The 25,424-nt window shown below is 44.1% G+C and overlaps 2 protein-coding genes across 7 annotated transcripts in view; one reads left to right on the top strand and one right to left on the bottom strand.

Annotated features, from left to right (window-relative positions):
- SNAP23 (synaptosome associated protein 23) overlaps nt 1-13,780 on the bottom strand; it is a 35,768-nt gene extending 21,988 nt beyond the window's left edge. Inside the window, exon 1 of one of the 3 annotated variants that reach the window (XM_084776371.1) lies at nt 13,760-13,780. The gene's annotated coding sequence lies outside the window, so the exon portion shown is untranslated. Of the gene's footprint in view, nt 1-10,033; nt 10,215-13,759 lie in introns of those variants that run through there. The other 2 variants (XM_084776370.1, XM_084776369.1) reach the window with 2 other exon arrangements.
- A 79-nt stretch (nt 13,781-13,859) lies between these two features.
- The window catches only part of ZNF106 (zinc finger protein 106), a gene marked incomplete at its 3' end in the record, with an annotated part of 54,890 nt that continues 43,325 nt past the window's right edge, over nt 13,860-25,424 (top strand). The window contains exons 1-2 of one of the 4 annotated variants that reach the window (XM_084776346.1): nt 13,860-14,009; nt 24,076-24,160. In XM_084776346.1, coding sequence (XP_084632472.1) covers nt 24,107-24,160 — 54 coding nt within the window. In that variant the 5' untranslated portion in view covers nt 13,860-14,009; nt 24,076-24,106. Of the gene's footprint in view, nt 14,010-15,329; nt 15,499-24,075; nt 24,161-25,424 lie in introns of those variants that run through there. The other 3 variants (XM_084776343.1, XM_084776345.1, XM_084776344.1) reach the window with 3 other exon arrangements.

Below are 25,424 nucleotides of genomic sequence, written 5' to 3' on the forward strand. Positions count from 1 at the left end.
CAAAAAACCAGCAAGAGATGCAGCTGGAAAGTAGATGAGTCAGGTGCCAGTGAGGTCATCTGGAAACACACCCTTTCCGAGAGCTCCAGTTCTGCATAACACTTCCCCTTCTCTGAGCAGAGGCTGTGGGACTGAGGATCAGGAAGTGCGCGCTGACAAGTAACAAAAGGTTTACTTTGTTAATGTGTCTGTGAGCATTTATGTGCACCACATGCATGAAGAGGGGGGTGTTCTTTGACTTCCAAGTATACACACATACACGTACAAACATACAGCGCAGACAAGACTCAGTTTCCTCAGTGTCAAAGTGGGAGAAGGACAAATGTGGTTGACTTCTGGTGAAGAGGTGAGACAGCACAGGCCTATGTTCTCAGTACACAGGAGCAGGGATTCAATGTCAGCCTAGGTTACAAAGTCTCAAAACAAACATACAAAGGTGAGTCTTCAAAATTCTTAGCACAGCTGGGAGTGCTAATGCCTTTAATTCCCGCACTCAGGAGGTAGAAGCAGGTGGGTTCTAGATTAGCCAGGGCTGTAGAGAGAGACTCTGTCCCCAAAACAAAAGTCCTTAGCACACTCACTGGAACGTGCCTGGTATTCAATAAGCGTTACTCATGCCCCTCCCCCTCGTTTCTTTGTTTTTTGAAACAGAGTCTTATGCAGCCCAGGCTTTCAATGCCTGATTTTTCTATCTCCCGTGTGCTAGTATTACAGTCCTATGTCAGTAAGCACCACATAAAATTTTGTTATTTTTAAAATGTACAACTAATGGGTTCTAATGTTATTACAAAGGTTGAAGTAGTAGTAAAAACAACATATTTCTTTACAAATCTAAAAACATAAGATTCCCTGTAAAATGAACTTTTATTCGCCTTTTCAATTGTTATCTGGGAGGCTTACTGCCTTTGTCTACTAACCTAGGCCTGGTCCTGGAAGCTTCTAGCTGCCGTGAATCTAACCTAGGCCTAGAGTGTTTTGAGCCTCTGAGACTTACTGAATAAGCTCACCCTTTCTAGTTCCTACTGAGCTCTGGGCTGGCTGGGTCAACTCAGATGTTTTGGCTCAAACTCCTCTCCTAGTTGACAATCTGGCCTTTTTCTTCCCCTCTGAATTGCTCTGCTTGGGCTCAAACTAACTCCAGCAATCTGCTCTAATCTCCCGGATCCTTCCCATTCTCTAGCTCTTCACCCGAGTTTTCTCTGCAACTGTCTATTACTGTCCTGGTCACACTGCCTCTCTCTGCATTGCCTCTAAGTAGCTTCCCTTTTCTCATGAAAGTTGGGCATATCCTATTCTGTCAAATCTGTCTCTGATTTGTCACTTTTTCTGCCACTCAACAGACATCAGTTTCAAACATGGATGCTTCCTTCTACAAACTAACTTTACCGCCATTGTTTGGGATTAAAGGCATGTACCACCAAGCCCGGACCTAAGCTTTTCTTTACCAGAAATTTGCTCTATTCCGGGTTGAACTCAGATCTGTTTTCCTCTGTCTCCTGAATTAAAGGTGTTTTTTGTATTCCAGCTGGATCACACAGACCTAGGTCTTTGAATGTGATCTCCTGCCAGAGCAACCATGTTCTGAATTAAAATTCTTTCTACAATTCCCCTTAAATGGCTTTTTTCTTTCTTTTCTTCTGACTTCTGGCCTCTATAAGTACCCATACTCATGTGCACATATACACACATACACATGTATACATAATTAAAAAAAAAAAAAAGAATGGGGCAGGGAGGCAGATCTCTGTGAGTTTGAGGCCAACCTGGTCCACAAAGTAAACTCCAGGCCAGTCAGGGCCACAAGGTAGTGGTAGTAGCAGCACTGGTGGCTCATGCTTTTAATCCCAGCAAAAGGGAGGCAGAGGCAGGTGGATCGCTGTGATTTCTAGGCCAGCCTGGTCTACAAAGTGAGTTCCAAGACAGCCAAGGGTACACACAGAAACACTGTCTAGGAAAGGAAGAAGAAGAAGAAGAAGAAGAAGAAGGAGAAGGAGAAGGAGAAGGAGAAGGAGAAGGAGAAGGAGAAGGAGAAGGAGAAGAAGAAGAAGAAGAAGAAGAAGAAGAAGAAGAAGAAGAAGAAGGGAAAGAAAAAAAAAACAGAGAAAACAGAATGATGAATAAACTCTAGACCCAGGTTCCAAAGTATAATACCAGTCCTTGGTTCTCTTGAGAGAAATCTTTCAGTTGGCTCATACAGTAAGTCTAAATTATTGGAAACATCCCCACCCATTGGCAGATGGTTGACCTCTCTGAATCATAAGAGAATAGAAATAATAACAGATTTGTCTTAAGTACTGCTAACAGAAGTATAGAGAGAAATCTTTATTGAAGGCTTAAATGGAAAATATTTCACATTAGGCAGCAAGAATGGGTTCAAACAAGGTCTGAAGAAGTTAATAATCTGTGAGTCCAAGATAGCTAAGGCTACACAGAGAAACCCTGTCTCGAAAACCCCAAACAAACAAACAAAAAACCAAAAATACAAAAAAAGAAAAGAAAACAGAGGACTGTAGCTGGAAGAGAATCTGTAACAATCTCCTTACCAGGCTCACACAGTAAAAGAAGAAAAGGAAAGAAGCACAAAATGACAATAGTCTTCCCTTATTGCGGGATACACTTCAACACCCCCAAGTGGATGACTCAAATTATAGAGCACAAAATTGAATGTGGCAGCACACGCCTGTAATCCCAACACTCGGGGAGGCAGAAGCAGGTGGATCTCTGTGCAAGGCCAGCCTGGTCTACAAAGCGGGTCCAGGACAGCCAAGGATAGAGAAAATCTGTTTCAAAAAAACCCAAAAAATAGTTGGGCATGGTGGTGCACATCTTTAACCCCAGTACTCAGGAGGCAGAGGCAGGTGGATCGCTGTGAGTTCGGGGCCAGCCTGGTCTACAAAGTGAGTCTAGGACAGCCAAGGCTACACAGAGAAACCAAAATAAATAAATAAATAAGAATAGCCGAAGCACTCTGAAGGCTAAGGCAGGAAGATCAGTCATTAGTTAAAGGCAGAGAACCTACACAGTGAGACTCAAACGCAAACCAACACAACGGGCAAAGACAGCAGCTAAGAGCTGAAGATGGGCCATGTCCAAGGCCCTAATATGATCCCTGGCATCACACAAGACAGACAGAGAGACAAGCGCGTGCGCGCAGGCACGCACACGTGCATGAGCGTCCACCCACCCACCCCAGGTGGCTTTTAGTTAAGTAGGCTCTGACTACCACTTTGAAAAATGAGAAGCCAAGAAGCTGAGCATGGTGGTCTATGTCTATAAATGCCAGCACTTAGGAGGCTGAAGGTGGAGCCAGATAGACGGCTCAGTGGTTAACACCACTTGCTACTTTTGCAGAGGACCCAAATTGAGTTCTCAGCACCTCCATGATGGCTCACAGTGGTCTCTAACTCTAGTTCCAGGGATTGTGCACCCTGTTCTCACCTCCGCGGGCACTGCACACATAGTGTACTTATATTAGTGGAGGCAAAACATGCACATTACTTACAGCCGCTAAGTAGGGCGAGGGGACAAATGTCCACATAGTGGGATAATATTCACCTCTTAAAAGGAATTGAATTATTTATATTCTACAGTATGTGTCAGCACTGAAGGCATTATACTGAATAAATGGAAACAAACACAAAAGGTCATATACTGTATAATGTTATTTATATGAAATCTGTTGAGACAGGATCTCCTTATGCAGCCCTGGCTGGCCTCAAACTCACAGAGATCCACCTGCCTCTGCATGTGTCATGAGACCCTGAAAATTTATATGAAATATTTTCAAAAGAGGTAAATACCAGCCAGATGTAGTGATATAGCCCTTTAATCCCAGTACTTGGGAGGCAGAAGCAGACAGACCCTCAGTGGCATGTGTTTATATCAACTTCTTCAAAATTTGAAAACATTTCTTTCTCTAGGTGTTCTGTTTTGAGGCAAGGTCTCTCTCTGTGCAGTTCAGGCTGCTCCGAAACTCGTAGCCTTGTAAACTATGCTTCCGTCACAGTCTCTCAGGTGCAAGGATTATAAGTGTGGCCCACTATGCCAAGTGCCTTTTACAAGGGGGAACAAAAGACAGTCTGATATTGCTTGCGTGACACTAGCGAGCCCAAGGCAGGAGGATTTCAAGTCTGAGGACAATCTGGGTGCAAACACAGCTAAGCTAGAGTGAAAACCTGTCTGAAGAACCAGCAGAAGTAAATGGGTAGAAGTCCAGGTTTTCTGTCTTGTAAAAGTCACTTTTATTCTCCTGGCTCAGGTGTTGTCTCAAGAGGCTTACTGCCTCCTTCGGCTAACCTGGCCCGGAAGCTTGCAGCCTCTGTACACTATCCTAGGCCTAGAATGTTTTCAGCCTCTGAGACTTGCTGCTTAATAAGCTCGCCCTTCCTTGTTCTTTCTGGGCTCTGGGCTGGCTGCTTCAACTCAGCTGTTCTGGCTCAAACTCCTCTCCCAGCTGATGTATTTAATCGAGCTTCTCTCTAATCTGCTTGGCCTCAAACTAACTCAGCAATCTGCTCTAATCTTCTGGCTTCTTCTCATTTTCTGGCTCGTTCTGTCTTTGCCTGAGTTCCCGCTCTGCAACGCATCTATTACTGTTCTGGTAAAACTCTTCCTCTCTCTGTAAAGCTGCTTAAGTAGCTCCCTTTCCTCTCTCTTCTCATGAGACTTAGGCGTATCCTAGTCTTTCAAATCTTCTGTGGTTCATCACCTTTTCTGCCACTCAATTAGACATCACTTTCAAATATGGCTGCTTCCTTCTACAAACTAACTTTACATTCATTTGGGATTAAAAGCATGTGCCACCACGCCTGGACCTAAGCTTTTTTTTTTTTTTTTTTTACCTGATACTTACACCCATCATCACACCTGAGCCACGTCCCACTTCTAATACGAATGTCTAAAATGTTCATGTACTTGGCCAGATTTGGTAGTGCAAGCCTATAATCCCAACACCTGGCAGTCTGAGGCAGGAGGATTATAAATTTAAGGCTATCCTGGGCTATATAGGGAATTTCAAGTCAACCTGGGCTACTTTTATATAAAACACACACACACACACACACACACACACACACACACACACACTCAGAGATGGGGGGAGGGAGAGGGATGGGTGGAAGGAAGAACTTTAGGCCAAAAAAGAAACAATATTCCAAATTTAACAATTCCTGAAGGTACTTAGTATTTAGATCAGATGATTTACGTTAAGACTAGTTTCCACAGGCAGGTGTCATGGTCCATGCCAATGCTTGGCAAGATGAGACAGAAGGATCACTACTTCAAAGCCAGTGTAGGCTACACACACACAACCCTGTCTCAAGAAATAAGTCTCATCCAAGCATGGTGGCACACACTTTTAATTCCAGCAACCGGGAGGCAGAAGTAGGTGGTTCTCTGTGAGTGCAAGGCCAGCCTGGTCTACAAAAGTGAGTCCAGGACAGCCAAGGCTACACAGAGAAACACAGTCTAAAACCTAAAACACAGTCTAAAAACCTAAAAAAAAATTTTAAAAAGAAAAGAAAGAATTTCTTACCTTTCTTTCTTCTCTGGTTTCTTTTATACTTCTTCTAAGTAGATAACTTTAGCCATTCTTATATGGACATCCCTGCCCCCAACTATGCAAGTGATCTGATGTAAGTTTACCCCAGAATCATATCTATTATAAACATCTATCTTTTAAAGTACAGTGAAACACATGACTCAAGGCAAAAATGAACTGAGTCAGAGGGAACCACTAGAAACCAGGAACCAACTAAACAAACACAAAATTACACTTCAGTTTTAAAGAAGTGCATATTTTAAGTTAACTGTTTGGTGTCTAAAACCCAGCCTTCACGCTTCTGTCAGCTTTGGAATTTCCACAATTCTACCCTAAGTGACTTGATGTAATTAATCCTGGGGAGGCAGTAACTGATGACACCAACACTGCAGATGTGGAAGGTGAGAAAGCCACGCAGGCAGCTCTTTGCCACTTGTCTAGGAAAGAAGACAATCTGGCAGATTAAGTACATTAGACACCAGCCGTCTCATGTTAGCTAACTCAAAACTGCATCACCTTAGATGTGTTCTGGAGTTACTAAATGAATCCCACAAAGAGCATTGGGTACACACCACACCCAGAGAACATCAGCACTGAGGTCTCTAAAAAGAATGATTCCAAAGACCATTACAGGATGGTGTCCCTGAGGCCATCGAGAGGGCTCAGTGGTAAGGTGCTTGCTCACATACCTGATGCCCTGAGTTCCAGCTCAGGAACCCCCAAAGTGGAAGAAGAGAATGGACTCTTGCAAGCTGTCCCCTAACTGGGACATATGTGTACACCCACTGTGGTGGTTTGAGTGGTGGCACACGCCTTTAATCCCAGCACTTGGGAGGCAGAGGCAGGTGGATCTCTATGAGTTCAAGGCTAGTCTGGTCTACCAAGAGAGTTCCAGGACTGCCAGGACTATTACACAGAGAAACCCTTGAAATACCATTAAAAAAAAGGGAGGGGGGAATGGCCCCCTAAGACACATGTATTTGAATTCTTAATGCCCAGCTTAAGCATGCAAGGAAGGATTAGAGGGATGTGTCTCTGGGGCAGGCTTCGGAGTTTCAGATGCCCATGGTATCCCCAGTTAGTTCTCTCGCCTCGAGGGTATGTCCCAAGATGTGAGCTCTCAGCTACTGCTCAAGCCCCCATCTGCCTGCTGCCTTGCTCCCTGCCACGATGCTAAGACAGAAGCTGGTACTATTTAGACCAGATGGCTTGACACTTAAATCCATCTGGGCCCTCAAAATGGCTTAGCAGGCAAAAGTGCCTGAAGCCAAGCCTGATGATGACCTGAATTTAATTCCAGGTACCCACATGGTGCAAGGAAAGAATGAACTCCGTCCTCCGTCTGCCCTATGTGTGTGCATACCCACACCTCCACACAAAAATGATAAGTAAAATATAAAACAAACAACAACAACAACAAAATCCAGCAATACTTCTGCCTCTGCCTCCAAAGTTCTGGGATTATAGGTAAAAGCCACCACATCCAACTGACATAATGCTTTGCTTACTTAACTTTTATACTTTAGTTTCTTCATTAAAAGATAATAATCATGCTTAAATCCAGTACTATTACATGATTCATTCATGCAATATATTTTATTTATTTTAAGTGCATTGGTGTTTTGCCTACATGTATGTCTGTGTAAGGCTGTCAAGTCACAGACAGTTGTGAGCTGCCATGTGGGTGCTAGGAATTGACCCCGGGTGTCTGGAAGAGCAGTCAGTGCTTTTAACCACTAAGCCATCTCTCCAGTCCCCAAAATATTTATTAACAGTACCTATTCCTAGTAGTAGAACAGCTCTCAGAGAGAAGTGAACTTCATATACAGGAGAGACCCTGAGTTTAAAGCCCAAGCATCAAATACCAAAACAAAACAGTGTCTAGAACAGAGTGTTCAATATATATTTCATTCATATTTATTCATATGGGTTTTTTTGTTTGTTTTTGTTTTTCGAGACAGGGTCTCTCTGTGTTAGCCTTGGCTGTCCTGGACTCACTTTGTAGACAAGGCTGGCCTGGAACTCACAGCGATCCGCCTGCCTCTGCCTCCCGAGTGCTGGGATTAAAGGCGTGCGCCACCACGCCCGGCTTGGGTTTTTTTTTTTTTTAATACTGGTCTTAATGGTACTGGCTTCTGCTCTAGTTCATTTTTACTATTGCTGGGACAAAAGGCCATGACCAAGGCAACGTACAGAAGAAAGCATTTATTTGGGCTTACAGTTTCACAGAGGGTTAAAGCCCATGACCATCACGGAAGAGAGCATGGCTGCAGGCAGAGAGGGAGCGTGAAGAACAGCCGAGAGCTCTTATCTTGAGGCATAAGCACAAGGCTAAAAGAACTGGGAAACTGTGTGTGTGTGTGTGTGTGTGTGTGTGTGTGCGCGCGTGCGCGCGCGCACGCGTGATTTTATTTTATTATTATTTTTGAGATGGGGTTTCATGAGGTTGCTGAGGCTAGCCTGAAACTTGAAATTCTCCTGCTTTAACCGTCCAAGTAGTGGAGATTATAGACATCAGCGAGGGCGCTCAGGTATTATAACCACCTCACAACTATTAAATATGTTATTATGGAACTGTGTTCAGAGCATAAACAACCATTATCATCTCCATCAGAGCAACTGTGATTACAAAAGACTGAATATTGGGCCTGCTGACCCCTGACAGACACCAGGTGTCATTAGCATCTCACCTGGAATTCCAGTCACCAACTCCTAATTCTTTTCAAACCTCCCTTGGTCTTAAGGGTTGCTACAATGTAGAAAGTAGAAAGCTAGAAGAAACCCTGACTCGAAAACAAAACAAACAAACAAAGCCTCCTAAGAATTGAAACCAAACCAAAGAGTCCTCCCAGGAATGATAAATAGTTAAGGTATAGGCTAAGTTGTTTAATCATTTAATCTGTTTTAATGTGACCTGTCCCAGAAGCGTTTCTCCTAGTTGTTAGTATGTATCTACTTGAATATGGTTTTTTTCTCAAAACTTCTCACCAAAAGAACAAATAACAAGTGGTTAATGGATACCTTGGGCATCAACTTTGCTAGTGACAGAAATACTAACATTTCTTACTTTACTATGAAATAACTTAAGTTTTTAAAGTACTTAAACTAGCTGGGCGTGGTGGTTCATGCCTCTAATTCCAGAATTTGAGAGGCAAAGGCAGGCAGATCTCTTTGAGTTCGAGGCCAGCCTGGTCTACAAAGTGAGTCCAGGACAGCCAAGACTACACAGAGAAACCCTGTCATGAAAAACAAACGAAAGAAAGAAAGAAAGAAAAAAGAAAGAAAGAAAGAAAGAAAGATAAATGTGCTTTAGCAAATTATGCCTTATAGGATTCTTTCCCCCAGAGAATGGGTTTCTTTAGTGCAGTCTTAGCTGTCCTGGAACTCACTCTGTAAAACAGGATGGTCTCAGACTCAGAGATCAACCTGCCTCTCCTTCTCAAGTGTAGGGATTAAAGGTGTGAGCTACTGCTGCCCAGAGCCTCACAAAATTTAAATAGTATTTCCCACGAGAGAAAAAACATGAGAAGTATACCCTTTACCTGGCTATGATTGAACTATCAGCATTTTTCCAGGGCATCTCAAAACCCTCTCAAAGGAAGCAAGGTAGAAATTATTCCAATCCTTAAAATATCTTTTAGTAAGAAACTACACTAGGGACTAGAGAAATGGCTCAGTGCTTAAAAGCACTGTCTGCTCTTCAAAAGGACCTGGGTTCAATTCCCAGCACCCACATGGCAGCACCAACTGTCTATAACTTCAGTTCCAGGTGATCTGACACCCTCACACCAATGCACATAAATTATTAAAAAAGAAAGAAACTACACTATTTTCACAAGGCTAAAAACACGCCGTGAAAAAGCTGCCAGTTCCTAACTCTCCTGCAGTCACCATCCCTGCCCCCACCCCAAACCAACCCAGATGACAAACAGCAAAAGGGAAAAGTCTCTTTCCTCAACTCATGTTTTTCGCTTCCTCTAACACCAGTTTGCTTTTCCTAATAGTGCAGTGACCAATGATTAAGGACGAAGGGAAGAAGTGTAACAGCACTTTAAAATACTCGCCTCACATACAAACCGATTGGGAAAAATCGTCCTTTGCCTGACCATACTCTTAGTGCGCGCCTGCCTTAATTTTACGGTAATCAGGGACTTTCCTAGACAGTGAAGTCTGCAATGCCGACCTCGGGGTCATTTTTCTAACAACTATCTCAGAATCATGTGTTCAGCAGGGCCACCAGGCAGTCTGTTAATATTAACAGGCAACACCATTAGGCTGGAGGTGAAGGAATGGGGAGCCGAACCACAAGTCCAGGGCACCACTCTCGCGCGCCTCCCTTCCTGCGCTGGGCTCGCGCTGGTCGCCAACGCCTGGCGATCTCGTTCTCGGCCCAATCCACCGAGGACTGGCCGGAGCTCCCTTCTCCCCTATAGTCCGACCCCACCAACGTTCAACCACCACCACACCCTCTTTCTCCTTAGGATATCATCCTACCCTTCCCGCTGACCAGCTCCCTCAGCCGCTTTCCAGAAGGGCTCACCAGGCTGCTACCGCCACTCCTCTCCAGCCCCCGCAGATTTCGTACACTCCTAGCTCGGACGGGGCGCGCCTGAGCGCGCATGCGCCCGAAGGACTTGCGCGCAAGCGCACTCGCCGGCGCCGCGGGGCAGACACACCTCTACGGCTGGAACCAATCACCGTGCGGGGTGTGCTTTAAATCTCCTGCCACGCAGGCGGAGAGCCTGGGAACTCACCCTTTAGCCCTTACTGACATGATTCCCCACCCTCTCCATGGCAGCTGCGTACCGGGGTGCTTTAGTATTTTGAATGTCGAGGAAAAGCTAGAATGTCTGCCTAAGCCTACAGGGTGTTTTGGTCCCGCTAAACCACGGAAATAGATGCGTAAATACATCACAGTGGACAGAATACGGTACACAGAAATTCCAAGGCGCCTTTGGCACACAATGAACAAAACTTATTTTGAGGACTGCCTGTAGAGTTGCCGCAGGAAATTACTCTAAAAGTCACGAAAGATAAGTACGAGTTCCTCCGGAAATCCACGCGATAAGGGTTTTCCAGGCTGTGGGAACAACGGATGCCAAGAACAACGCGGCACCTTCTGGTAGTTTCTTGAAGTTCATTCTGGTTAGAAGTTTTAAGAGTTCACTTTCTGAGTCAAGGAAAAAGGAAGAAGAAGAAGAAGAAGAAGAAGAAGAAGAAGAAGAAGAAGAAGAAGAAGAAGAAGAAGAAGAAGAAGAAGAAGGCGCTGTAGCTCACACTGTGTAGTCCTCAGGCTATAGGAGGCTCAGGTTAAAGGATCGCCTGACTTCTGGAATGTAAAGCTAGACAGGCGACCTAATGAGATCCTGTTTCAGAGTAGGCGATATCAGTGGGTGGAGGACAGCAGTAAAGCACTTTGAGTCCTGAGTCCATCTCCAGCAAGGCTGAAGATCAAGATAGAAAGAGAGCGAGATCTTTAAAGGTGTTATAAATTTTGGAATAATGAGCGTAGAATGGCGTTTTATGGCCATTGAGTTACTTGCCCCAAGAATCCTTCCAAGCAGCTCTAAGAGTAAAGCAAAATGCCGGCAATCTAGGGAATAAAATATATTTCAAAGAAATGGCTCCACGCTGGGTGGTGGTGGAGCACGTCTTTAATCTCTGCACTTGGGAGGCAGAGGCAGGCGGATCTGTGAGTTTGAGGACAGCCTGGTCTACAAAGAGAGTTCCAAGACAGCCAGGACTCTTACACAGAGAAACCCTGTCTCAAAAAACCAAAACAAACAAACAAACAAACAAAACAAAACAAAAAAAAGACTGGGTGGTGGCACACGCCTTTAATCCTAGCATGGGGGTAGGGGGGTGGGGGAGTTCAGAGGCAGGTGGATAGCTGTGAGTTCGAGGCCAGCATGGTCAACAAAGAGAGTCCAGGTGAGCCAAGGCTATACAGAGAAACTCTGTCTCAAGAAAAAAGAAAGGAAAAGAAAACAAACAAAAAACAAAAGAAGATAAAGCCTGAAAAATACCTTTTGAACTTAGTAACACAGGGGATTGGTGATAGTTGACAAAAACAATGCAATAGTTGGGACAGGAGAGAGAATTGGGGACATAATAAAACGCTTTTGGAAACTTTGGCCTTGTCACAGAAAAAGGAGGGATGATGTGTTTTGTTTTTATTTTGTTAGAATTAAGACAGAACTTGAGTATGGAAGAAAAGATCCAACTAAGACAAACAGCTGAATTTTTAAAAAATAAAAGTGTGTGTGTGTGTGTGTGTGTGTGTGTGTGTGTGTGTGTGATGACGACAGTGATTTTGAGGCTAACATTAGTTAGCTACCTGAGACCCTGCCTCAAGGAATAAAACCCATAGGACTGCAGCTGGCAAGCTGGTTCAGCAAGTAAAGCACTTGCCATCAAGCCAGAGGACCTGATTTTGATCCCTGGAGTCCATATAGTTGCATCTGACTTATATATATGAGTACCAGATGGCAAGCATGCTGCTCCAGACACAAATATATGTAAAAATAAATAACCCGAGACACTGAGATGAAAGGACCATTCACAGAAGAGAGACCCACCCCTACACAGAGTCGGAAGGAGGAGGAATATTCTCAATTATAATGACAACGTTTATTAATAAGCTTGTATGTTCAGAAACAGGAAGTTAACTTTTCTGAGAAGTCAGAGACACCCTTTGCTGATTAGGAAGGTGGCTGCAGGTTTAAGGAAATTGAGAAGCTTTGGGGCCAAGCAGCTAGAGAAAAGGACTGATAAGCACTATAAGCTGCCTGCTTAAGGACTGCAGAAATGGACTCGGCAGTTCCTGTCTGGCTGCTCTTTCTCACATCACTTCTTGAGGGCTGGGAGGAAGAAAACATGTGACTGAATTGTTCAGGCTGGGAGGAAGAAAACGTGTGACTGAATTGTTCGGGCTGGGATACTTATGGATATAGTCCTGTAGATATCAGCTAGGGACAGTTTTGCCCTCCAGGGGACATTGGGCAGGGTCTGGTGGGTAGGGGGAACAGTATCTTAGAATGCACTAGATAGCAACTGATAGCAATTATCTGCTCCAGAATGTCAGAGTTTTAAAGTTGTGAAATCTTGGCTTATTTTTAAAAATTTATTATGTATACAGTGTTTTGGTCACATGTACGCCATAAGAGGACACCAGATCTCATTGTAGATGGTTGTGAGCCACCTTGTGGTTGCTGGGAATTGAACTCAGGACCTTTGGAAGAGCAGCGAGGGCCCTTAACCTCTGAGCCATCTCTCCAGCCCTGAAATCTTGGCTTATTTTTGTCCTCACCCATATGGGCTTTCCCTTGGACTATGGCTCTGAATTTACAGAGCATAGCACCGCTATAACCTGCCTGTAAAGGAAGGAAAAATGAGCAGCCTAGCAGACCTTGACTGATTCGAGGTCTTGTGATGTCACAAGTACACAATTGGAAGAATTCTCTAAACTTTTAGAAGGAATCTGCAATTAATGAAGGTAGCTATTTATTTTAATGTGAGGCTTTGATAGTTCTTGTGAATGGAGCTGTTATTGTGGTAGAGGTATCTATTCATTATCAACTGCAATGTAACTGTTTATTTTAGTCCATATAACAGGATCTCAGAAGAAAGGGAATGCTTCAAGTTTAACAACAAATCAAACACCCTAATTTTAACTTTAAAAAATGGCATTCCAAGAAAACATCACTTTGCCTAAGGTAAAAAATTGTTGCCGGGCAGTGGTGGCACATGTCTTTAATCTCAACACAGTCTGGAAGCAGAGGCAGGTAGATCTCTCAATATGGTCTACAGAGCAAGTTCCAGGATAGTCAAGCCTACACAGAGAAATTTTGTCTCGAAATACAAAACATTATTAAATTTTAGTTAAAGTTAGTTCTGCCTTTCGTTGAAACAGTGTAGCCTAGGAACTATGTAGCCCTGGCTAGCTTTGAACTCGCGTTGACCTTCCTATGTCAACCTCCAGAATATGGGGTAAACTAACGTACCTAATTTAGGATCTGTCTGTTCAAAAGTTTCACAAGGTAAGAATAGTTTTGAAATTTAATAAAGACAGTGTCACGGCTTATGGTGGAAAGTAGTGTGGAGATAAGTCCAGAAAGAGCTGGGAGGATTTAAAAAAAAAAAAAAGCTGAATGAAAGCAAGGTGGTTTGTGCAAAGGGACCTACTTCGGTTCTTCTTGCGTTTCGAGTAAGGTTTCTTACCTGGTGTCCGTTGTTCACTTCTGGTGTTCAAATAAAGCTAGTTGGTTGAAAAGGGCGGATGCGGGGAGGGGGAAAGGGAGCGCGCCAGGCTGCGTGCGCTTGCGCACTGACGGCGGCGGCGGCGGCGGCGTCAGTGCCCGGCGGGGAGCGGGTCCCAGGCCGCCGCCCGACCGGAGGCTAAGGGGGCGTCTGGGAGCTCCCTCGCCGGGCCCTCGGCGGCCTGATGGCGTAGGAAGGACGGGCTGTGAGTGTGAGTATGGGGGGGGGGGCACAGTATGGTTGGACATATCGGAGCCCGAGGGTCGGATGATCTGCCCCGTGGGGAGGTGGTGGGGCTGCGCCGGCACGCCGTCCATGCCACGGTGTCTCTTCTGACCAGCGTGGGTTTAGGGTTTATGGGCGAGCGATGCGTCTTGCTTCGCGGTACAGATTCTGGCAGGGGAGGTCCGATTCTGCTCCCACTCCTCGGGCTGAACGCGTGGTTCCAGGTTTTTGATCTCTGGGGCAGGCCCTGACCTCTGTCGGCCTGGGGTCTAGGAAGAATCTCAGCCTTAGTCTGTTGTTTAAAGGCTGCAGGTTTCAGGCCTGGGCCATCTCCGCCTCCCAAGACTGACAATCTCGCCTCTTTTTGGACTTTGAGGACTCTGCTTTTTGTGATGTGACTTAGAAATGTCCTAGCAACTAGTGGAACGGTTAGTATTTAGTACGATCACGGTGCGTAATTGTGGACAGGAGCTTCTTGCACAGCCTCCCACTGAAGTTTGTTCGGAATAGTCATCTTCTTTGTTTGTTTTTCTCGAGACAGAGCTTCTCTGTGTAGCCTTGGCAGTCCTGGAACTCACTCTGTAGATCTGGCTGGTCTCAAACTCACAGAGATCCGCCTGCCTCTGCCTCCCGAGTGCTGGGATTAAAGGCAGTAGATATAGTCATCTTTGAGAGTAAAATAAACCATCTGGGGAAGCTCGAGATTTCAGTGGAGTGCGCGCGCGTGTGTTTAACAACATGGAACCAGATAAAACAGTTTTTCTCTTAGCCGATTAGAACTATAGCCACCATAACGGGTTAACATTGATGTACTTCGAGTCACAGATACCTTTTAATGCTTAGTAAGAACCATTTCCTGTTCTAAAACCCTATATGGGAATCCTAAAGTTTGGCCAAAAATGATCAGATTCATCTAGTATTTACTTAGCACCCACTATACTTGCACTAAGTACATTCAGGTTATATAAATGCAACGAGCTTTGTACTGGATTGGTTTGTTTTTTTGTTTTGGGCAGCACTTTTCACGCGAGTTACTGAGATGCTGAGGGTGATTTGCCGAAGTTTACATGCCATGGACCTAGTGAACTTCATCTTTTTCTGTCACCCCGTTAGACCTTGTAAGCCCCTCCTCTTTGGAAATTGAACTGAAGTTAACTCTTGGGTCTGGAAAATAGTAGAGTTAATTTTGATTTTTTTTTTTTAAGATTAATTTATTATGTATACAGTGCTCTGCCTGCACGTACCTCTGACGACCAGAAGAGGGCATCAGATCACATTACAGATGGTTGTGAGCTACCATGTGGTTGTTGGAAATTGAACTCAGGACATCTGGAGGAGCAGTGTCCTTAACCTCTGAGCCAACTCTCCAGCCCCCTATTTTGATTCTTATTTTTGAGAAAGAATCTGGTTTATATAGCCCAGACTGGCTTTGAACTTGAGGTCCTCAGTTCAGTCACAGATTGCTGGGATTAGAGGTATGCGCCCATTGTTTTTTGTTTGTTTGTTTTTCAAGACAGGGTCTCTCTAGAGTCTTGGCTGTCCTAGACTCACTAGGGATTAAAGGCATGCGCCACCACACCCAGCCCGGCCCATCGTAGTTTTTAACTAGAGAAAAAGTCAAGATAAATTTTGAAGAGAGCTTCAGAATAGTCAAGAAAGAGGAAAGGTGTGAAGGAATTTCAGTAAGCTTTTTTTTTTTTTTTTTTTAGAACCAATTGCTTTGATTTCAGAAAGGAAGGTATTTAAAAAAGAAAAACTGTGTGGTTACTGAGCTTCTAGATTAGAACAAGTTCAAGGCTGGTCTATGAGAAAAAACAAGGAGCCTTGAGTGGTTTGGGACAGATCCTTTGGTTCTGAAACCCAGGGCGACTCAGTGAAAACTATACATACTTTGTGTTTTGTAACTGGATTACGGAAAGAGGTTTTATATTTGTATACCAGTGAATAAGAGCCCTAAGTAGACAGGATGCATTTACTCTTCACTGCTCGTCTAGGATGCAGAGTTGCCCATTAAAAGCTTGTAGTCTGTTGGCTGTTGTTGTACTCTGAAAAGAGACTAAGAAGTGGGAGTTCCCAAGTCTGTATTGAGGATGGCTGAATCTGTGCGTTTGTTAGAATGAGCCACCTCTCTACTAATATTGAATGATTTCCAAGATAGTGTGAAAGTAATGGTGTCAAGAAAGTGTGCATACTGCAGTAGTGCCAGTTTTAAGTATGTGTATATGTGCGTGTGTGTATGTATATATACATACAGGTATGTTTTGCATTTTAGGGCATAGAGTATCTGTGGAAAGTAGTCAGAATCAGCTGAACGCCGGGAGTGAGTGAGTGTGTCAGGGGGTGGAAGATAGAATTTATTGTTCAGTGGTTCCAGTGTTTGTTTCACAATCTGAAATTTTCTCTTGAAAACGAAACAAGCACTCTCCTGAGTTACATCCTTTAACCCTAATCTGTTTGGTTTTTTTGCTTGCTTGCTTGTTTTTCGAGGCATGGTTTCTCTGTAACAGAGTCCTGGCTGTCCCAGAACTTGCTTTGTAGACCAGACTGGCCTCTACTCACAAAGATCCAATTGCCTCTGCCTTCTGAGTTTTGGGCCTTAACCTTAAACTTTTTTTTTTTAACCTTAAACTTCTTTATGTTTATATTATAAACAACTAGAAAAATATAAACCCAGATTAGATTGGGGGAGTTGCTTTTGTTTTTAGAGACAGGGTTTCTCTGTGTAACCTTGGCTGTCCTGGACTCGCTTTGTAAACCAGGCTGGCCTCGAGCTCACAGCGATCTGCCTGCCTCTGCCTCTCGAGTGCTGGGATTAAAGGCGTGCACCACCACACCCAGCCCAGATTAGATGTTGTTGTCTGTTTGGTTTTGTTTTTTTATATTTTATTTTCTTTGTAAGGGTGTTTAGCCTGCATGTATGGCTGTACATATGTGCCAGCTGCCTGCAGAGGCCGGAGAGGGCATTAGATCCAAGGAACGGGACATAAGAGATGGTTGTGAGCTGCTGTATTGGTGTTAGGAACGTGTCCTAGGTCCTTTTCAAAGGCAGCAAGTACTCTTACCTCTGCAGCCCGTCCCTTAGATTTTAATATGTAACTAAAATTTGCTATACTGTTGTACAGTGCTGGGAACTGAATCTAGGGCCTCCCCCTGCTAGTAAGCAAGTGCACTACCAGTGATGAATGGTATTCCCAGTCCTGGATCGCTTTTATCCCTGTCTCTATTACTCAGGGCTCAGATCTTGGTTTGTTTTGTTTGAGGTCGGGTTTCGTGAAGCCAAGGCTAGTCTCTAAGTCTATGTGCTAAAGCAGTCCTAATTCTCTACTCTTTACTTACTTCTCAAGCGTTAGGATTATACATACCACCATGCGTGACTTGTCCTTTTGTTTGGTTTAGTTTGTTTTTAAATGTGTGTGTGTGTGTGTGTGTCTGTCTGTCTGTCTGTCTGGGGTGGGTGAAGAATGTTGAGCTACTTTCTCCATTTCTCTCCTCTCTTCTCCTTTTGAGACATGGGTAGGTCTCCCTGCCTTTCCCAGCAGGTCTTGAATTTATTTTCATTCTGTGCCTCATGAGTAACCAGGACCACAGGAGGTTGCCACCGCAAACAGTATTTAATTCCATCCCCAGAGGTTACACACTGCATTTGGCTAGTATATATCTCGAGGTCTTTTTTAACAGAGGAGTTTCCTTTCTCACTTTTTCACTCTTGATTTTAAAAAAATATATATTTTATTTAATTTTAATTTATGTGCATGTGTTAGTGTAGGAGTGTCAGGTCTCGGAGTTACAAACAGTTGTGAACTGCCATGTGGGTGCTAGGAATTGAACCCAGGTCCTTTGGGAGAGCAGGCAGTGCTCAACCACTGAGCCATCTCTCCAGCCCCTTCACTCTTGATTTGTTGAAGAGACTTGGATAGTTGTATAGATAAAGCTGATGATTCAGGCTTGTGAAATATACTACTAAGCTGGTTACAACAAATTAGATACTAGAGTACAGTGCTTGCTGGATTCAGGCCAGACACTTTTTACATTTACTCGCTGTGTATGTACACCACATCTCATGGTGCGTGTATGGAGGACAGAGCACTATTTGGCTCTCTCCTTGGCCCGTGTTGATTCTGGTGACCAAACTCAGATCATCAGACTTGGTGGTAAGCAGCTCTCCCCACTGATCTCTCGGCACCAGATCAGTATGCATATAATATATTTATACATTATATTTCTTTGGTTTTTTGTGTTTTTTTGTTTGTTTGTTTTTGAAGACAGAGTCTCTCTGTGTAACCTTGGGTGTCCTGGACTCACTTTGTAGACCAGGCTGGCCTTGAACTCACAGGGATCCACTTGCCTCTGCCTCCCGAGTGCTGGGATTAAAGGCGTGTGCCGCCACGCCTGGCTTAGTTTTGGTTTTTCGAGACAGGGTTTCTCTGTGTGGCCTTGGCTATCCTGGACTCACTTTGTAGACCAGGCTGGCCTCGAACTCACAGCGATCCGCCTGCCTCTGCCTCCCGAGTTCGGGGCTACACTTGTGCTTTGTTTGTTTTTAGAGACAGAGTCTTACTGTGTAGCACAGCTAGCTCAGACATGAGACCTTCTTGCCTCAGCAGCCATGGTGCTGGGATTACTAATGTGTGCTACCATGCCCGGTTTTTATTTTATATTTTTATTTACTTTTTATTTTTTTCCCATGCCTGTTTAATGATGATCAAACACCTTAAACTTTGTTTATTTACTTGCTACCTACCCAACCCCCTCTCTGCCCCCCTACCCCACCCCAGGCAAGGTTTTTTCTCTGTAACAGCCCTGATGGTGTTTTAATTTTTAATTTACTAGTAGGAAGTTGATTAAGAATGTTGAATTGTCATTGAATAAGTTGTGGTTGAATAAGAATGGCCATAGGCTCATCTATTTGAATGTTTAGTTACCAGAGAGGAACTTTTAAAGGATTACAAGGTGTCCTTGTTGGAGGAAGTCTGTCACTGGGGGCTGGGCCTTGAGGTTTCAAAAGACTGTGCCTGGCCCTCTCCCCTGTCTCCCCTGTCTCTCCCTTTATTTTTGTGTGCAGATTTAGCTGTTAGCTACTTCTCCAGTACCACACCTGACTACTGTCATACTTCCTGCCTTTATGATAATGGACTAAACCTTTGAAACTGTAAACCAGCCTCCAATTAAATTCTTCTCTTTTGCCCGCCCTCCAGACAGGGTTTCTCTGTATATCCTTGGCTGTCCTGGACTCCCTTAGTAGACCAGACAGGCCTTGAACTCACAGCGATCCACTTGCCTCTGCCTCCACCATACCCAGCTAAATACTATTCTTTGTGAGAGCTGCCTTGGTCTCTTCACATAGCAGAACACTGGCTAAGGCGGAACTATAGTTTGCCCTTCATTCTGGGAAGGATGAGGGTGCTGGGAACTGTTTCCCTTCCCCAGAGCTTGCCCTGGCGATGGGTCCGGGAGGATATCACAGAAGGAGGTGGCGAGGGGTGGGCTTCTTACCCACGGCAGGCGTGGATAAAAGTTAATCTGTCCAGTGTTTAGGGCAAAGCCTGAGGCCTGCTAACTGGCCAAGCCCTTTACTACTGAACCGCTTCTCGGTCCAACTTTTATTTTTGCAGTGCTAGGACTCAGAACCAGAATTTGGTGCAGATTAGGCAAGCAAACACTTAACATAAGTTATTCATAACCTCAAAAAAATTTTTTTCTGACCCGAATAACATCATTTGTAAAGTACAGAAGAAGACAAAGACCTCCGAATTAGGTGAGCAACTAGAAGGCATCATTGTGGAAAATATGCAAAAGGCTTGAAGGAGGAAAGGGACAATTTTCCCAGTTATATTCAGACGTCTATTTCAGCCCTAATGGCAGGTTAAAGCTGTTCTATCTCCATGAAAATACAAATGTTGGAAGCTTTTTTTAATCTTTATTTTATTTAATTTTAAGCTTACTGGTATTTTGCCTTCATGTATGTCTGTGTACCAAATGCATGCTTAACATCCACAGATGCCAGAAGTTCCCTGGAATTGGACTTGCAGCCACTGTGGCTTTTTGTAGGCGTTGGGAGTTGAACCCTGGTCCTCTGTGGGGTACTTTTACACTCTTTCTCTCTCTCTCTCTCTCTCTCTCTCTCTCTCTCTCTCTTTTTGGTTTTTTGAGACAGGGTTTCTCTATGTAGCCTTGGCTGTTCTGGACTCTTTTTGTAGACAAGTCTGTCTTCGAACTCACAGCGATCCACCTGCCTCTGCCTCCCGAGTGTTGACTTTTAACTCTCTTAATTTTTAAAAAAATATTATGTATACAGTGTCTTGCCTGCATGTGTGCCTGCATGCCAAAAGAGGGCACCAGATTTCATTATAGATGGTTGTGAGCCACTATGTAGTTGCTGGGAAATGAACTCAGGACCTTTGGATGAGCAGCCAGTGCTCTTAATCTTTGAGCTAATCTCTCCAGCCCTGGGAGCTGTTTTGTTTTGTTTTTAAATTATGTATGTGTGATTGAGTATGGATATGTGCACGTGAGTGCCAGTGCCTGTGGGAGCAGGAGGTGTTGGATCCTCCTGGAACTGGAGTTGCAGGTGGTTGTGAGGTGTGTGGGTCCTCTGCAAGAACAGGTAGGTGCTCTTCACCACTGAGCCAACCGTGGTGAGAGCTTTTGGTCAGTGACCAGTGTTTCAGGAGCTGCTTGCTGTCAGCTGTGGTCTCTTTTCTATCTCTTCCCCACTCCAAGGCACTTTGTCTTTGTGAAACTTGCTTCTGCCTCTCCCCACTGCCCATTAGCTTAGGTTAGACCTCTATCTGCCAGGACCAGGGAAATCTTCTGTAAATTTCCCAGTGGTTCCCATGGCCCGCAGATGCATCATAATATGTGTTGGCGGGGGCTAGGGGCCCAGCTGTGGTGGAATACAGCTATAATTCCAGGTACAGGGCAAGAGAATTGGGAGTTCAGGCCAGTTTGGGCTATGTTGAGACCTACAAATAAACAAAAGCCACCCACAGTTTGTACAGTGTCAATTTGGGAAATTGTTTATATGTCCATCTTTGGAGATATAGTTGAGTGGCAGAACATGTGCTTGGCATTCATGTGGCACTGAGTACCATAACTTGTACTTAAAAAAAAAGGGGGGGGCAGCCGGGCAGTGGTGGCCCATGCCTTTAATCCCAGCACTCAGGGAGGCAGAGGCAGGCAATTGATGTTAGTTTGATGCCAGCCTGGTCTACAGAGTGAACCCAGAACAGCCAAGGCTACACAGTGAAACCCTGACTCAAAAAACCAAGAAGGGAAAAAGAAGTCTAAAGCTAAGTCGGAGGTGGTGATGAGGGGTATCAAGAAGATAAGAAGGTCTGTGTAAAGAGTTCTCAGCCACTCTGGTGTATGTGAGACCCTCTTTGAAAAAAAGAGGTCTGTTGGTGAGATTCCACCCTGAGGTTCTCACCTGAATGCTGAGATCTTCCACAGGCTCCATTTCTGCTCCTATTCCAAATGATGCTAGGCTGAGATTTCCCAGTTAAAGTGATGCTGTCGTTTCACATCCTGAGTGGTTGAACTGACACTGGGCAGCAGTTTGCAAAAGGTTGTTGAGTGGGAGAGCACTTATTACTCTTACAAAGGACCCACACTGGGTCCCAGCACCCACGTCAAATAACTCTAGCTCTAGAGGATCTGACGGCCTCTTCTGGGGTCTGCCAACATTTGCACTCACGTGTGCGTACTCCCATGTAGACATACAAATACATATAAGTAAAAAAATCTTTTAAAAGCTCAGTAATTAGGGGCAAATAATCATAAATGTATTTGTACATGTTACCAGCTTCAAAATACTTCAAGCAGAAGTTAAAAGTAAATTGAAATTTACTTTAAATTAAAATTACATTTTAAAAAGTAAGTTAAAAGAAGAATTAAGCATCCGTTAAAGACTTTAATGTTCTTTTTGCAGAAAGGGTATTTGTGACTGAGTGCTTGCTCCTGTGTGATGGCTTGGACGTGCATTTATGTGGCAATCTGAGGACAGCTTCTCCATGCTGGTCTTGTCTGTCCTCCCTGTTTGAGGCAGGTGCTCTTTCCTGTATAAGCCAGGCTTTCTGGCCTTCAGACTTCTCTACTCACATATTTCCCTGTGTAGGAAAAACGTCTACCTTAGGTAGAGGCCATGTAACTTTTTAGTGAGACTTACTCTGCAAAGTGAGGCCCTCCCAAAAGTGGCAACCTAGGGGTAGAGGCGGGAATTGGTTCTGTGGTTTCCTGGTTATCCAGTCTTACCAGGAATCCGTTCCTTTCTGTCAGGGTTATGTGAGGGCATAGGAAATAACTGCCTGTGGGATTCAAGAAAGGGATGTTAGCCCGATTTCTACTCATCTTGTCATTGTCATCCCACAAAAAAGTTAAAATCTTTAGTGTTTTACAGCATATTGTTGTCGCTTGGAGTCTGTGTTTACTTTTTCTTTTTGTTTTTTCTTTCTTTTTTTCTTTGTTGTTGTTGTTATTGGTGGTGGTTTTTTGAGACAGGGTTTCTCTGTGTTGTCTTGGCTGTCCTGAACTTGCTTTGTAGATCAGGCTGGCCTCGAACTCACAGTGATCCACCTGCCTCTGCCTCCCAAGTGCTGGAGTTAAAGGCTTGCGCCACCGTGCCTGGCCATCTGCGTTCACTTTTAAAGATTCAGTTGCAGAAATGTCTTCAGTTCTATAGGTTTATTGTTCTGAATGTCTTAATAGATCCAGGGTATAAGGATCTCCCTGTAGTGGGGTTAGGAAGGCCAGCCGACCGTTAAAACAGCCTGCATTTTCTTCTCAGACTGTCTTAACAATAAAATTTAATAGCAGTTTCTTTGGTTTGGTTTGGTTTATCAAGATAGGCTTCTTTTCTCCCCCCATGCTCATTTAATAAACTCCTCTACAACAATTAAAACAAACAAACAAACAAAAAAAACAGGCTTCTCATGTAGCTCTGGTCTGAAACTCACTGTAGACCAGGCTGGCCTCAGACTCATAATAGATCCTCCTGATTCTGCCTCCCAAGCTCTAGATTAAAAGTGTGCTTCACCACTGCCCCAGCAAGAATTGATCTTTTTTTGTTTTGGTTTTTTGAGGGCAGGGCTGGGTTTTTGTTTGCTTGCTTGTTTGCTTTTTTGAGACAGGATTTCTCTGTGTAGCTCCGGCTACTCTGGAACTTGCTCTGTAGACTAGACTAGCCTCAAAATCAGAGACCCACCTGCCTCTGCCTCCTAAGTGCTGAGATTAAAGACGTGCGCCACTACTGCCCAGCAACAGTTCTTGACACTAACAGGAGTTTTCAATTTGAGCTATGTGATCAATATTTGAGGAATAAACATTCTAGCATTGATGTTTGAAGTAGACTCCAGTGTTAGGTAGCTCAAACTGACCTTGAATTTACCAAAGGGCTTTAGGTACAAGCATCTATCAAGGCCTTGTTCTGGAATCTCTCAACCTCTTTTTATTAATAAGCTATATGGATGGTTCTAATTGACAAGCTTGGCTTCAGAACTTGTCCAGATATTGAGGGCAGGAAAATTGTAATCATTACCTAAAGGGGAGAAACAACTCAGTTGGCATGGCAGGGACCTAGAGTTGTCTGTAAAGTGGGAAGACACAGAAAATTACCTAAGCAAAGTATTTGTATTTCTCAGACAGGGTCTGACTCTGTGGTGTTGGCTGGGCTAGGACTCACCTGCCTCTGTCTTCCGAGTGCTGGGATTAAAGGGTTAAAGATTAAATACCACCGTGCTTAGCATAACCTAAATTTTAAGCTGATCCTGTTCTAAGAATCTTCAGCTATGGCTTTGAGAAAAAAAAAACTACAAGAGAGTAAGCATGAAGTGGGGACCCAGGAGGCTGTGCTGTGGTAGATAGGGCCGCGGCAGCGGGGTCTGCTGGTGGGGTCGGAAAGCGGAGTCACGGCAGACACTCAGAAGGTTGTTTATTTTAACCTTGGTACCTGGAAAGCTAGAATTTCCATTTATTAAAATTGAAAGATTAAGGGGGGTGCAAAGTGGAAAGTGAATTAAAGGCTGGAAAGGTTACTAAATGTTGCTTCCTCGTTGCAGGTTGACATTGAGTGCTTCAGACCTGGTCACTATGGTACGAGAACGAAAATGCATATTGTGCCACATTGTGTACAGCTCAAAAAAGGTAACAAGGGAGAGAGAATATCTCATGCTTTATGGCCAGTTATTTCTTGTAGACACCGAAAAATGATTAAAACTTAATATTTAGAGGTTTAACTTGTTACATTTTAATATTTTTGTTTTGCTATGCAACCCTAGATCGCCCTCTATGTACACTGACCTCAAACTGGCAGTCTGCCTGCCTCTTACTCCCAGATTCTAGGATTACAGACTGACGCTGTCACTCTGCTTATACTCTGTTGGAGAACACAATCCATCGTCTGTGCGTGTTGGGCAAGCATCTGCCAACTAAGCTCTAATTCATTCCCAGCACTGGGGGAAACATCTTGACAGTATCTTGTTTATGCTTTTTTTCTTCTTCTTTAAACCAATCTTATTCCATCAATGATGTTTGTTTGTTTTGTTCGAGACAGGGTTTCTCTGTGTGTAGCCCTGGCTGGCCTGGAACTCGCTCTATAGACCAGGCTGGCCTGGAACTCAGAGAGACCCACCTGCCTCTGCCTCCAAAGTGCTGGGATTAAAGTTGTGCACCACCAGTGATTTTTCATCACTGTCTTAAAAGGCCAGTGACTATAGTATTACCCTCTACCCAGAATTTAGAGTACTCGAGGGTACACGATATGGAGAACTCTAGTTAGCAGCTAGTTTAAGAGAAAATATCTTACAGTTCAGGCTGATGGAGAGTTTATGCCTATGTGAAATTTTACTTTGTGGTGGTCTACCTCAGGGACTCTGTGTGTACTAGGCAAACATTACACCTCTGAGTTACATCCTCAGTCCCCAAATTACATGTTTTTTTACTCACAGATACTGCACTTATTTTATGCATTTGCGTTTTGTGTATGTCTCAGCTCAAGAAAAATGCAGTGCAGCCAGTTGTGGTATTGCACACCTACAGTCCCAGCACTTGGGGCAGAGGGAGGAGGCTGCCCTGGTGTAAATAGGGACACTATCAACGGACAAGATATAGTGTAGCAAAGGTGGTGTGGACAGTATCCCACATGTCCACAAGGTGGAGCATATAGTGCAAAGGAAAAAACCCAACTGCGTGAGGAAGAGGAGGACTGACTGTATGCATTATATGTGCAACTGTAGGTGAGGTTTCGTGCTCCCTGGCTGAGCTCATTTCTGTGGATGCCAGGGATTCAAGCTTAGATCATCACACTTGGGCAATAAGTGTTTGTTTCATTTATTTTATGTGTATGAGTTTTTACCTGCATGTATGTATATGTGTCACGTGCTTGCTTGGTACCTGATGAGATCAGAGA

This window comes from Acomys minous, assembly GCF_964271855.1.
Source record: "Acomys minous genome assembly, chromosome: 3".
Taxonomy (NCBI): domain Eukaryota; kingdom Metazoa; phylum Chordata; class Mammalia; order Rodentia; family Muridae; genus Acomys; species Acomys minous.